The 13,250-nt window shown below is 52.6% G+C and overlaps 6 protein-coding genes across 6 annotated transcripts; 3 read left to right on the top strand and 3 right to left on the bottom strand.

Moving 5' to 3' along the window:
- Positions 1–31: 31 nt before the first annotated feature.
- A1O5_01471 (uncharacterized protein) lies at positions 32–2,064 on the bottom strand (the record flags this gene model as incomplete). The annotated part of the gene is made up of 5 exons (XM_007742088.1): positions 32–273; positions 473–574; positions 647–1,269; positions 1,345–1,847; positions 1,927–2,064. 5 exons carry the CDS (start codon positions 2,062–2,064, stop codon positions 32–34), a joined length of 1,608 nt encoding a protein of 535 aa, XP_007740278.1.
- Positions 2,065–2,931: 867 nt separating this feature from the next.
- A1O5_01470 (uncharacterized protein) lies at positions 2,932–4,097 on the bottom strand (the record flags this gene model as incomplete). The annotated part of the gene is made up of 4 exons (XM_007742087.1): positions 2,932–3,015; positions 3,086–3,309; positions 3,389–3,861; positions 3,943–4,097. The coding sequence occupies 4 exons, from the start codon at positions 4,095–4,097 to the stop codon at positions 2,932–2,934; spliced, it is 936 nt and encodes a 311-aa protein (XP_007740277.1).
- A 1,628-nt stretch (positions 4,098–5,725) lies between these two features.
- A1O5_01469 (uncharacterized protein) lies at positions 5,726–7,219 on the top strand (the record flags this gene model as incomplete). The annotated part of the gene is made up of 1 exon (XM_007742086.1): positions 5,726–7,219. The coding sequence occupies one exon, from the start codon at positions 5,726–5,728 to the stop codon at positions 7,217–7,219; it is 1,494 nt and encodes a 497-aa protein (XP_007740276.1).
- Positions 7,220–7,849: 630 nt separating this feature from the next.
- A1O5_01468 (7-alpha-hydroxysteroid dehydrogenase) lies at positions 7,850–8,703 on the top strand (the record flags this gene model as incomplete). The annotated part of the gene is made up of 3 exons (XM_007742085.1): positions 7,850–7,899; positions 7,958–8,254; positions 8,316–8,703. The coding sequence occupies 3 exons, from the start codon at positions 7,850–7,852 to the stop codon at positions 8,701–8,703; spliced, it is 735 nt and encodes a 244-aa protein (XP_007740275.1).
- Positions 8,704–10,374: 1,671 nt separating this feature from the next.
- Positions 10,375–11,642, top strand: A1O5_01467 (uncharacterized protein; the record flags this gene model as incomplete). Its single annotated transcript, XM_007742084.1, has 3 exons — positions 10,375–10,556; positions 10,660–10,886; positions 10,960–11,642. The coding sequence occupies 3 exons, from the start codon at positions 10,375–10,377 to the stop codon at positions 11,640–11,642; spliced, it is 1,092 nt and encodes a 363-aa protein (XP_007740274.1).
- A 1,031-nt stretch (positions 11,643–12,673) lies between these two features.
- Positions 12,674–13,233, bottom strand: A1O5_01466 (large subunit ribosomal protein L26e; the record flags this gene model as incomplete). The annotated part of the gene is made up of 3 exons (XM_007742083.1): positions 12,674–12,943; positions 13,038–13,150; positions 13,215–13,233. 3 exons carry the CDS (start codon positions 13,231–13,233, stop codon positions 12,674–12,676), a joined length of 402 nt encoding a protein of 133 aa, XP_007740273.1.
- Between the last annotated feature and the right edge of the window lie 17 nt (positions 13,234–13,250).

The following is a 13,250-nucleotide window of genomic DNA, read 5'->3' as shown; positions in this document are numbered from 1 at the left end:
GCGCAACAAATTAGTCCGACGACACGCAACGTCAGACCTTCGACGCGACCGCCGTGGTTGCAGTAGCAGTGTCCTCGACCGTCTCGACAACGACATTCGTCTTCATCTCCCCTTCTCCCCCGCCCATTTCCTTGAGCGCGACCTCCCTGGCCCTCTCGGAGCTGACGCACTGGTACTTCTTGAAGTCACGGACCGAGACGCGGTTTTGGAAGAGCTCGTCCAACTCTTCGAGGGAGCGGTCTTTCATTTCGGGAAGGAGGAAGAAGAAGAAGACTGGATGGTTAAAATAAAAAGGACAAGCGGTTAGTGGTTGGTTACTTGGATCTTTAGGTTCTCTTTTTGCGCGCAGAATGGGCAAATCTTAAGGTAGGGCCTTCGTCTTTGCCACAAGGTTCTTCTCTTTTTTTGATCGATTGGCGATGCATAAGAAATGGATGTGCGGTTGGAATGGAATGGACTGGACTGGACTTACAGAAGACGCAGAGATTCGAGCCTGCCCATATAAAGGCATATTTGCCGCCCCAGTTAAGCTGGTTCGGGTTGATAAAGTAAGGCGCGGTATAAGATGTAAGCCCTGGCAAGGAGACCCATCATTTAGCAACTAGCGCCCCCCTCGCAACGCAACAAAGGACAAGGAGACACTCACAATTGAAGAAGTAATTGACGCCCGTGCACAATCCGATGGTTAAAACGCGGAGCCGTGAGCTGCAGACCTCCGTGGCGATCGGCCAGCTGAGCGTGCCGGAGAAGCCATTGTAGAAGAACCCATAGAGGACCATGAAGGCCACGATCGCCGAGCCCGCGGGCTTGGAGGTGCCTCCCGTGACATACGCGACGCCGATCGCCAGCATGCAGAGTGAAGCCATGGCAGAGCCGAAGAGCATCGAAGTGCGGCGCCCAATGACTTTTGTAGTGAAATACAGACCCACGAGCACGCCAGCGAAGCTGCCACACGTGGAGATGATCGAGGCCTCAAACGGCTTCTCTACGCCAGCGATCTGGAAGAAAAACGTGCCGTATCCGATGATGAGCCAGAGCCCGGCGCCGGAATGAGACATAATGGTGCCCCAGCAGATGATCGTCCTCCTCAGATCGGTGCCCCTGAAGATGTCGAGGTAAGACGCCGACGATGCGAGTTCCTTCTCTTCTTCAATGCCACGCGCCATTTCGACATACTCTTCGCGAAAGAACTCTGGCGCCAGAGAGTTGCCCCGAAGTCTCTCGAGAGCCCTTCTGGCTTGTTCCGGCTTGTTGTGAATTAGCAACCATCTGGAAAGGCAGTCTTAGTTATGTTGATCATCCGAGTCTTTTGGGGAAAAGAAGGGGGGGGGGGTTCAATTTTACCTCGGGGACTCCGGGATGAAGAACATGAATATGCTCAAAAGTAACGGCACTGCAAACATGCTTGCTAGCGGAATCTGGTAGCACAACCTGTCCAAATGCTGCTTCGAGTAGTTGTCCGCAACAGCCCCCAGAACACTTCCGATATTGACCCAAACTCCGAAGAAAGAGACGAGCAGGCCACGAAGATGGGCTGGAGCAACCTCTGCAACGTAGATGTTGGCGTACGTTATGAAAAGGCCGTTTGCTATTCCAATGAGAGCTCTGCCAGCATAGAGCCCACCGATGGAAGTAGTTCCCACCTGGACTCCCGCAGCAACAAAGTTGATAATCGAAGCCACCCAGATGCCCGGCCGACGGCCAAAGTACCGCGCGAAAGGAGCAGTGACAAAGACGCCCGCGATAGTCCCCACGTTGATCAGACTCGTCATCAGTTGCTGTGTTTGTGTCTCGATCCCCCAGCCGGTTTTGGATGTTGGATCCCGGTATCCAAAGATCTCAAGAAACTAGCAACGGCATGTCAGCGCGAGTCGAGTTCAATCGAGTCGAAGGGGATCAGTCTTTGAAAAAGACACAGGAACTTACGCCAATCATGGCTTGGAACCCCCCAACTGTGGCCGTGTCGAATCCATACTGACAATTGGCCATAGAGACCGCCAGGCAGATCAGGAGGCACTTGAGGTTTGCCTTGATGGGCGTAACCCTCTCCTTGCTGATAGCCATGACTGTTCTCCAGAGACTGAATTTCACGGGACGCCAGATGTGCAGTGCTTGGGGTCACCGTGGAGAAGAGTGGGCGTTGTCAACTCCCTACGCCAACGGTGGGCGAGACGGATTTGAAAGAGATATAACAGGCTCACTGCCATATTGCCTGTAAAGTGGACGTCGCATATCTTCCCCGCAAAATGGGGCATTTCGTGGGTCAATATACCTACCTGGGGTTGATATACCGGGGCAAGGAAGCGGTTGGACAGAGAGGTCAAAATACCCTGCAGTGACAAGAAGCTATAAGGTGGCGCACATTCTTGGCCTTGGGGGAGCTTGACGGAGCTTTCAACATCTTGGTTTGCTAGTCCACGACTCCAACATGCCTTCCAAGAAATCAAGGGCGGAACCGCCTCCAAGAAATGGATTGCTGAACAATCTGCCAAGAGTCCAAGACGACTTACCAGAAGCTTGTTGGCGTAGGAGAGTGCCGTGCCAACCGAAATGCTGCCCATCATGACCGTTTATATATTTACCGCTCTCTCTGGTTCAGAGAATAGCCCCGCAGAATAGTCTGTTCTTGGGCTGCTTTGGAGCTTCAGGCGGCAATAGATCAATGACCGAAAAACAGGTAGACCATCCCAGCGGAACATGATGCGTGTCACGACTGGGAGGGGACCGAGGAGGCCAGCCCGCTTCAAGAGAGCTTTTGGCAAAGCCGGATCTTCTTGGCGGTTCAAACGACGTGAACCTTTTGGGGATTGTGTCAAGTATAGAACGATCCTTCCCTGCTGCGCTTGACTCAGGTTCACCGCAGCGATAAGCCCCACGCCATGCCTTGGGTCAATGTGCCTCGGGGCCTCCGGTGGATAGCCGGGACCTCAATCAAGCACAGGGCTCTTTGATTCCTTCTTTGATCAACCACCAATTGATAGGAAATCCAGTCCAGTGTCCGAAAAACATTCCAACCTAGATGACAACGTATCAGGACCACGGGTCTTTTACGATGGTCGATGTCACAGACTGGTCGATGACTTACTTGCATCATGAACCAGTAAGCTGCAGTATTCATCCCCAGCTGCTGGTCGAAGATCAAGAGATCAAAGATGGCCATCCAGCCAAAGAGGCCGATTTCGAAGAACGTCAGTGACAAGAAGTCGGCCTTGGCAGCGCGGACAACAGTGCGCCAACCATAATCGCCGGCCATGGGTGCGATGGAGAAGTACTGGAAGACAATCCCAAAGGCAAGAGCGAATACAAAGTCTAAAACAGAGGTACACGTGTCAGCTGGTCCCTGCCGAAGGCCGGTGCTCATCTAACTCGCAATAGGGGTGTGGCTCACCCACGACAAACGCAGCATAGAGCATCCTTCCACCGATTGTCACTTCAAGAGTGGAAATCAGCCATTCCCCTACAAGGTCGCCGAGGACACAGCCAGCACCACAATGGCAAGTTGCGATGGTGACGGTTGCGAACATGGGAAGGACTGCATGCATGTGGGAGTGGTATTGGTGCTTGTTGTGTTGATGTGCTTCTCCGTCATGCTCTGTACCATGGCCTTGATGGCCACCCTCCGCAATAGCGCCGTCAGCATCGTGATGGTCAAGCGCCATCTGACTCCCGCCTGGGTGTTGTTCCCCAGTGGTGTCATCTTCACTGTGGTCCGGTTGAGACAGCGAGTGTAAGAGAGGGTCCTCTTCTATGGTCTCTGCTTCATCAATTGACTGTGTTTCCATGCCCTCTCGCCCGTACTGAATATATGTCCAAACGGTAATTGGCCATAGATAGAGGGCGTTGATGATGTAGACCGGAATCCTTCGGAAAGGAGTATGAGACAGCGACCCCGAGCAGGAAGCAGAGGTTTTTAGACAAAGCCAGTTGAGCAACACAACTCACATAATAGCCATCATGTGCTTCCATCGTTTATAGGAGACAATGTCATATGTGATCCACAGTGAGGCGAGGACCGCGATACCGATCGAGACCCAAGAGACCGCTGTAAGTGCGAGCGGAGGGGCGTAGTTTGAAGAGCCCCTGCGTGAACTTTCCATACTGCTGTGAAACAGAGGACGAGCGATGGTCGGACTAGGCAAACGTATGACCTGGCAATTGTGATGAGATTATGCAAACCGAAGATGTTGCAAATCAAGGATCTCAACGATGGCGGATAAGGCCAAGTTTTAACAGTCACGACGCGCGGGGGAATATGGGGCAAATTTGCCGAACCTCCAACCAAAGGTAACAAGGCGTAGACGCCAATAGTAGCATATGATAATATTCTTGAAGAGTAAATCAAGATTTGCTCAGAAATGATATCAAGATGTAATTTTGTATGCCCTTACCAGTCGCCTGTCTCGGCTGTTCGAGTGAGAGATGTGATAGCGCCGCCCATCGATATTGGGCAGAAGTAGCACTGACAACCCACGCCTCATTTACACCACCAGAACAGCAAGGTCCAGTGCGAGGCGCATCATGATGCGCACCACGGTCGCGGTCGATGGCCCATTCCTGATCAAGCCCAGGTTGGTGTCTCATCGTCTGGACTCTGGACCTGGATGCTGAAGAGCCTGCCTCCCTACTCCATCCTAGAACCACAATTCGTCGTGGGTTTGTCTCGTCTTTGGAGCCCTTTCCAGCAACATCTAGCGGAAGGGGGCCACCAGACAACATCGATCGGATGGCGACCATGTCCACTTTAAAGAAGCGGTTCTCCCAAGAAGCCCATAAGTCACACTCATTGATCATGCCTGCACACCGGGATCCCTCGAATGTGGGCGTCGTCTTGAGAAATAGGATTGTAAAGAGGACTGGTGGCCCCTCAAACTGTAGCACCGCGAGAAGCAACAGTAAGAGCTACGTGAGGTATAATGGATCGAAGAAAGACCCTGAGTCCCTTAAATTAAAGTGCATCTGGAGAAAGATAACTTGGCGGACACAAAAGGCCCTCGAGATTCCCGAAAATGCTGACTCTGTACGTTCAATGCTCGGATCGAAAGGGCGGCTATAGGGCCTGAAAGCTGTAAGCGAGGCCGAAAGGGGGACAGTTGGAAGCGGAGCGGCTTTTTAAGAACCAACAGAAACAAAAAGACGATTTCTTCCCAAGCCAAGAGGCTGGTTGTCTAGTTTGTTTAAGGTGGTTTAGCTGCCAATATGTGGCCTGAGGATCCGAAGGTCACGCCATTGTGATTCGACGGTCAAGGGCGGAGGTCATTTTTAGGTCCTTGCTTTTTTGCCATCTACTTAGTTGTACAAGGAGTACAGTACTTGTACGGTACTTGTTATACTTGTATTCCTCTACTTGTTATAGTGTCACATGGTTATGGTGATAGTATCAATATGTCATCAGCAGATGTAATTGGCTGTCCCGCATGTGCCATACTTGTCTTAGACCAAGCACGACAAGTCGAGGATGTTCTCCGTCGGTCTCTCAGAGTCGAGTCGAATCCCCTGATCACCACGCCCAATCTTCTGGGCGCACAAATATCATATGGTCGGGGTCTACAAAGGAACAAGCATCCAGTGGCGGTGGTGTGATCCCCGAAGAGGCTGGCGCGTGACCATCATCAGCCTCGTGTCAAACTAGCTATAAGCCTCGCAACCACCAACGACTCGCGGAAGTGATGCATGCCCTTGACTCTAACCCCAGAAATTGAGTATTGCCATATTCGCCTATCTCAAGATGACAGTCAAAGGTACTCCGTCGGTGGATTCGAGCTCCCTCACCAGCCCGGCGGAAGGAGGCTCATCCTTCTCGACAGCGTTGAGGTACCGCTACCTCACACAAGGACAAGAGAAAGAGTGCGACGAATGCCATGTCGATCCCCACGCCAAGGGCGCCATGATGAGCATCTTTGAGCATTACATGAGCAAGCATTGCAGTGATGTTCCGCACATAGAGTTTTGCCGAGCCGTCTGGAACGCGCTGAAAGCGTTGTGCGAGCTCACGCATCAGTCCCTGGATGCAATGCCAAAGCGCTGCCCGGTGGTGCCGCCTCGAACGCTCAAGGTTGCAAACCTGGATTTCGTCGACAAAATCGAAGCTCTCCATCAGAGTCTACAACACTTTCCGGCCGAAACCGCCAGAGCTGCCCCCTCGACGACGAAAACTACCCACACAAGGTCGCCCTCTGACGACACCGCTTGGAAAAGGTTCAGGGTTCTTAGCGATGCTCTGCGCAAATTTTCGAAACCGGGCACAGACAAAGACAAGCTCGGAACCAGTCCGTCTACTGACGCTGTCCGCGAAGAGCTGAGGATTCTGGACGGCGTCCTGCGCGATTTGCTCACGACTTCGGCGGCCAAGGAACATCAAGTCCTGTCAACGCTCCAAGAATTTGCGGAGCTCGTACGAACATCGAAAGAGGATGAACGCTTTCGACTCACCTGTACGCAGAGCAGAGAGCTGGTGTTCTCCCGTCCTCCTAAAATAGCCACAATAACAGAATGTATGGCAGGGTCAACAAGCACTGCCGGAGAAACCCTAATCGACGGGACGTTTTCCACAATACGTCACGGCAAGATATTATATGACACCAAGCCCCGATCGGCGACTTTGATTGCATTGGACCTTTCCCTCATCGGCCCGAAAGGGACTTCTGTCGACCACGCAGACATCGAAATCACTTACAAGGACGAGGCCCGCGGTTCGCAGAGCGAGTTGCAGGCGAGCCAAGTTGTTGAACCGCGTGACCTGTGCGGGCTGGGAAACGGCTGTCTTGTCATAGACGGCCGCGTATTTGCCCCCGAAATGGGTGCCGACGGACAGACACTGATGAAAATCTGCTCAGTTGAAGACGGTAAGCAGTTAATCCAAGACGGAAACGTTTGCTGGAAGGTTCGAGGTAGTACAGTGCAACATGGTAGGGGCAGTCTTGGAAGGACACACAGATGGGTTCTGGACAATGGCGGCGGCGACGACCGGGGAGATTCCACGATACCTGACGCAATCCGGCTCGTCGCCATCGTTGAACATGACTTGAAACCCTTCAACATGGAAGTGCAGATGAAAATCCATGTTCGCGGATTGTGGAGAAACTCCTTTCGATATCGGGCAGAGCTGGCATCAACTCAGGCTGAGCGGTTCGTTATCAAGCCGGGCGTGAGTGACGATATCTTGACTGAGGAAATGGCCAAGGACCTGGCTCTGGAGCAGTACAAGCCATCAGCGGTTTAACAGCCACGGGGGAAGCCCAAACAAACAACACAGGCGTGCCAGATGTGATTTGCAGGAGTGGAAACAGCTTGGAGCTGTGGGCATGACAGATTTTGAATATTTATCCGACAACAAACCCTGGAGGCTGGAAGATCCATCTCGCCAAGCCGCCTCGCCGCCTTAACAGTGCCAAGATGAGAGGCTGAACGAACCGAGCGAAGCCTCGTCTGCTGACTAATTAGTGCCATAGCGAGCTCGGCTGGCAGCCGGCAAGCAGCGGGGTAAAACGCCTGCGGTGCCTGCGCCCTTGCAGTTTGATCATTGATACTCGTGTTCTGGAAGCCTTGTTTGTCACTTGTTGCGATTAGTTATCAGGGCGCACATACCATCGATTTGTAACCCGCGAGCACATCATTGCGGGGCTGGATGATCTTGGGAGAAAAGGCCATAAGCTCTTAAAGGGAACGGGGCTGACCAAAAGAGTCCGCGTCGCTGTCTGCGACGATCTGCTCTTCTCAGCCGCCGACCAAAGTTTCAATTGCACTTGGTGCCTTCATCTTCTATCTCTTCCCGATTTGCATGATAGTGGCTGTTGGACAAACTGCCCACAACAGGCTTCGCATTGAGGCCCATAGGTTGACTTCTTGTACAATGGCATCCCAAAAAGCCTGGGCTGTGGTTGCCGGTGTTGGGCCTGGCACGTAAGTTTCGACGCAGCAAATGATTTGGAGAATCTACCGGAATACTGACCCTGGACAGAGGTGCCTCCGTCGCTCGTCGGTTCGCAAAGAACTATGCCGTCGCCCTTCTCGCTCGAAAACCAGCCAACTTCGAACCTATCGTCAATGAGATTAATGCCGCTGGCGGCAAGGCGATCGGCATCAGTACCGATACCTCTGACGGCAAGAGTGTCAAGGCTGCTTTTGAGCAGCTGCAGAAAGAGATGGGCGGTGCGTCGCTCGCAGCCGCAATCTACAATGTGGGAGGCAGGTTTGTGAGGAAGCCGTTTCTTGAACTGACGGACGAAGAGTTTGAGAGTGGATGGGAAGCCAATGGGTATGTTGTGAAGAAGACTTGGTGAAGCGAAAACTTGCTGATGTGACTGTCATCCGAGCAGGCGAGGAGCGTTCCACTTCTCACAAGCTGTCCTCCCACTCCTCCTCAAGAACACAAACGCAGAATACCCACCGACCCTTATCTTTACATCTGCCACGGCAGCCATGAAAGGCTCCGCTTTGTGCGCGTCCTTCGCGGCCGGGAAATTCGCAATGAGGGCCGTGGCACAATCGCTGGCTAGAGAGTTTGGACCCAAGGGTGTCCATGTGGTTCATGCCATCATTGATGGTGTGATTGATATTGAGCGCACAAAGGAGTACAAGTTTGACCATCCGGAGGCAAAGATCAAGCCAGAGGCCATCGCCGACTCGTATTGGTACCTGCATACTCAGCCCAGGACGTGCTTCACCAACGAAATCGACATTAGGCCTGCGGTCGAGAAATGGTGAGGAGCACTGTGCACAACTCGGGCCGAGTGCATCTGGAGACTCACCCCCTCCAAGTGGAGTGGAGGCTACTGGATCCTCTCTGGGGCCCCTTTCTGGAACGGAAATGCGCCCGCTCTCCGGATCGAAGAATTTTCATCAAGGACGAACAGCTCCAGACAATTCACAGACTCGCTCTCTCTTGTGTCCGAGAGGGTCTCCGAAAGGTCTCGGTTCCGAACACACGGTGGGAACCTTTCAAGGCCACCGGACGACACTTGCCCGCTCCCTGCAATGACTGAGGTGGCGCTGGGAAATTTATTTATATTTTGCCTTAGGCTCGCAGAGAGAATAACACTATTGGCCATTTAAATCTTGCAGGTTGGATCAATTTGCAAGAGGGTGTGTTGCGTTCCCAGTATCCGTTCCGCCGCAGGCTTATTCACCCGCACTCGCGGACAGCACGGCTGCTTTGACAGCGTCTCCGGGCAGGCTAAACCTTTTGGAGGCTTTGCTCAGCTTCTCCCATTAGTCGATTCCGTCATTGCTACCAATGCTACTGACCCAACATCCAGGAGAAAGGACAGAGCCTTCGGAACTTCGGCCAGCAAACGAGGCTACAAGGGGACGGACTCGACCGGGGAGGTGCCGTATCGTCGCAAGAAAAAGCATGTTGAAACGTCTCGACGTCTGTTCTCGGTGTAATTCACAACGACAATGCATCACCATGTGCTTTGGAGTGGAGTCGAGTGGCACGCCGTACTCAAATCATACGCAATCGAAGCATGTTCTTCTCCACATGGAGACCCCAGCGATCCACGGGGTTCAATGACATTGTTACAGTCGCTGTTCGCTTTATCTCCGCCTCCACCGAATGCATCCCTCCAGACTCCTCACTTCCTCCCAGGCTCTGATCGTCCCGTTCAATCACAGCTTTGACGGAGACACGATGACGCACACATCATCTTTTCCACCGAGGCTGTTCGTGGTATCGCAGTGTTTCTGATTGCTTCTCTTCAACAGGAATGTCGACAGGGTTGCCGAACGATAGCCAGCGGTGCCAAACAACGCGGCTCCGGCCACCTGAGCCTACCTTCCTCTTCGTATTCTAGCCTCGCAGCCTTCTGCTCTTTCGTTCATTCGAAAAAACCATTCCCCATCGGGGAAATTAGCTTGCTGATCTGGAAAGGTAGCGTGCTTGCGAAGCTTGTCTGTGGTCAAGCAATGCCCCCCTGCATGGCGCAAAATCTCTCCTGACAGGTCGAATCGCTTGCATTGCTTCATAATGACACCCGAGAGCCCTGTCCCCAACGGCATCCGTTGCTGATACCACATCTACCGGATCCCTCGTTGCGGGCTTCGTCATTGAACGACCCTATCTGTCTCCAATCCACTTGTGGATTCAATTTCCAGCCAAGCAGTTGTCGAGTGCGAAATGCGCACCAACGGTAGGTCCGGAAAGTATGCTGGTTCTGAATCAACAAAGTGGAACGAAATAACGTGGCAACGGCCAAGGTCGTGGTAGGAGGTCGTGGTCTACATCTATGGCCATTCACCCCAGGTTTGAGAAATTTTCGTGATTACCCTTCCAATCCAATTCCCCAGATCGTCTCTCCCCCAGATTGTGCGAACGCAGCATCCCCAGATTCCTGAATATTAATCAGAGTCGATTCAGAGCGAAGGTGCACCTTAGCCATGGCTAATCGCTCTCCGGAGTCGATGACTCGACAGCACACTCATGACATCGAACTCGGTGTTTCGGAGGTTTTGCAGCGGCATATCACTCGCCATGTGGTTGCCCCAAAGCCGGTCTCCCAGAGAAAGCTCAATTTCGAGCACAAGAGACCGCGAATTCTGCGGGAAATGATGGCAGAAGCGTAAGTAGCCTCATCTGTCCGCTCTCAATCCAGTCTGCAACGGCTTCGATTTGGAGATTTGCCCGTATCCAGATAAGATTTTCCATGCTAACCGGGACTCTAGCACTGGCGTGTTTTTCTACGTCTTTCCCGGTATTGCCTCTGTGGCTTCATTCACTCTGGCTACTACCAATGGCGTCGGGGCTGCTGTCGGAATCCCGGTCTTTGGGTCTCTCTTCCAGATTGGTTGTGCGTTCGCCATGGGTATTGCGTTTGCGATCATCACCTGTGCACCCACTAGCGGTGGGCACTTCAACCCAGCCATCACTATTTGTTTTGCTATCTGGCAAGGTAAGTGGAGCCATCCGCTCCCCTTCTACCCCTCGAAGTCAGAATATTTGCCTGATACCTTATCAATAACTAGGCTTCCCTTGGAAGAAAGTACCGCACTATATTTTCTCTCAGATCTTTGGGGCGTTCATCGCCGGCTTGTTTCTCATGGCGTGCTACTGGCCACAGATACAAGCTGCCAAAGCCATCGATATCAAAGAGCACGGTACTGCCGTTTACAACGGCGGAGTAGCCAGCATATTCTGCACGTTTCCTAACCCAGACCAGTCGAATCAAGGATATCTCTTCTTCCAGGAGTTCTTTGTGGACAGCTATATCGGGATCTTGATCTGGGCTTGTCTCGATCCCGCCAACCCCTTCGTCAGCCCGGTCTCTGCGCCCTTCACGATCGGTCTTGTCTACGCAGCCATGGTCTGGGGTTTCGCCGGAAACAGCATCTCGACCAACCTGGCAAGGGACCTGGGCACTCGGATCGTCGCCGCCATCTTCTTCGGCGGCGAGGCCTTCAGCTTCGACAACGGCTACTCGTGGATTTCCATCCTCGTAAACATCCCCGCTACCATCTTCGCCACGGGGTACTACGAGTTCTTGATGCGGGACAGTCTGCAGAAGATCCACAAGGGACATGCTGAACACGAAGAGGGCGAGGAGGGACTGTCCAGATATCTCTCCAAGGTCACTGGCATGGACGTGCCCAGCGCGACGGAGCGCGGTGCCATGAATGCTGCGAACGGCATTATTGAGAAGCAGTTCTGAACTACAAGAGAGAGACGCTGCGTAATAACACGTTGCGAGAGGATGTTCACAGCAACGTTCGCTCCGGGAGCGTCGTGTATGTAGTCTAGCAGACTCTCAATGCGTTCTGATTCAAAGTACATCCTTATATTCACGTACAACTAGGCGAGTTAGGCTACTACCTCAAGACCGCGTATCCGTGGGTAGGCTCCACAAATATGCCAAGATCTGTACTCGGCCAATGATCTCTGGTCATTATCGCCTGAAGGCTGCCTAGCAAGCCATGCAAGCCACGGTAAAAGCTTGGGCGCGCCAGCGAGCAAAAGTGGCGGTCTGACAGAATGTCTCGCTGTTTCAATCGAAAACCTCCGGAACGAAGGAGGGGTTTGTGCAACAGAGAAATGAGCAAAAGGAGACTGATCAGAGAATTCGGACCGACGAGAAAAAAACCCAGTGGAGAAATCCAAATTACGAGGTGAATCGCGCTATGCGGAATTGTCCCTCGCCATCAAATCCTGCGACTCATTGGATCGTGTCCTTGTCGACAGTCTGCCGGCGAGCCCTTTCCACGCACTTTTTGTAAAGTGAGAATCAGAAAGAAAATGTTTCAATTTGCGCCAGATGTTTACCTTGGGCAACCACGGGGAAATGAGGTAGACAAGGAGATAATACTGGCAAAAAGTGTCGAGAGGCTATTTGAGCACCTCAAAGCTCTTGCGTATAAGAAGGGAGGAGGAAGAGGAGAAGAAGAAGAAGAAGATATGTGGGTGCAGCGGGTGAACATGGCCTGGAGGTCTCCTACTCTTTGAAATGATTTTTTGTTTTCCATTCAAGCCACGAATGAGACGTCCGGGTTTTCGGGTATGTATGACGCCCCTTGTTTCTACCAACTCATTGTGTTGATAACGATCCTCGTGGAAACCGCTGACGAATGCTCCGAGTCCGTTTGAATTGTTTTTCCCACCTCAGTCCAAGCATTGGCACGAATCCGCTTCGCAAGTGGCGGCCATAACGTGCGCACGCTCTCTGCCTCTCCCTATGCGTGTTTGTGTCTACTCCTTAGACTTGACAGCCTCTCTTCCCTTGCCGATCCTCTCCAGAATCTTCTCTCTGTCCTTGTCAAGCTTAAGTTTCGTCACGACAACCTTGCTGGGATGAACGCCGATTGGTACGGATTGGCCGTTCGACTTCTCTCGGGAGACACGTTCGATGTGGATGAGGTATTTCAATCGGTAGACAGAGGTGACTTTTCCCTCGCGGCCCTTGTTGGAGCCTCGCACGATGGTGACTTCGTCGTCTTTGCGGATCGGGATGCTACGGACCTGTTTTGATATTTCAAAGCAAACGTCAGACTTGGGTTCATTTCGCGGAGAGACATGCAGACGATTGCTTGGGCAGGGGGTCGAGAATTCGTACATTGTGCTTTTCTCTTAATTCCTTGCTCAGAGGGGCGCTCATGATCGTTCGTCGCACGCTGGAAGGGGCACCGAAATGAAGTTTGCGAGACTTGCGCCTCGACGAGGCAATACCTGTAGGAAACTGTCAATGTCGGTTCTTATCATGTCACTCTTCGCCCTGAGGGGTGACTCGCACCATGGTTCGTCTTCGTCATGGTTGGGGATTTCTGGC

Source organism: Cladophialophora psammophila (genome assembly GCF_000585535.1).
Source record: "Cladophialophora psammophila CBS 110553 chromosome Unknown aczJe-supercont1.2, whole genome shotgun sequence".
In the NCBI taxonomy this organism is placed as follows: Eukaryota; Fungi; Ascomycota; class Eurotiomycetes; order Chaetothyriales; family Herpotrichiellaceae; genus Cladophialophora; species Cladophialophora psammophila.
Note: the sequence above shows the minus strand (reverse complement) of the source record. Positions and strands in the feature narration are given on the sequence as shown.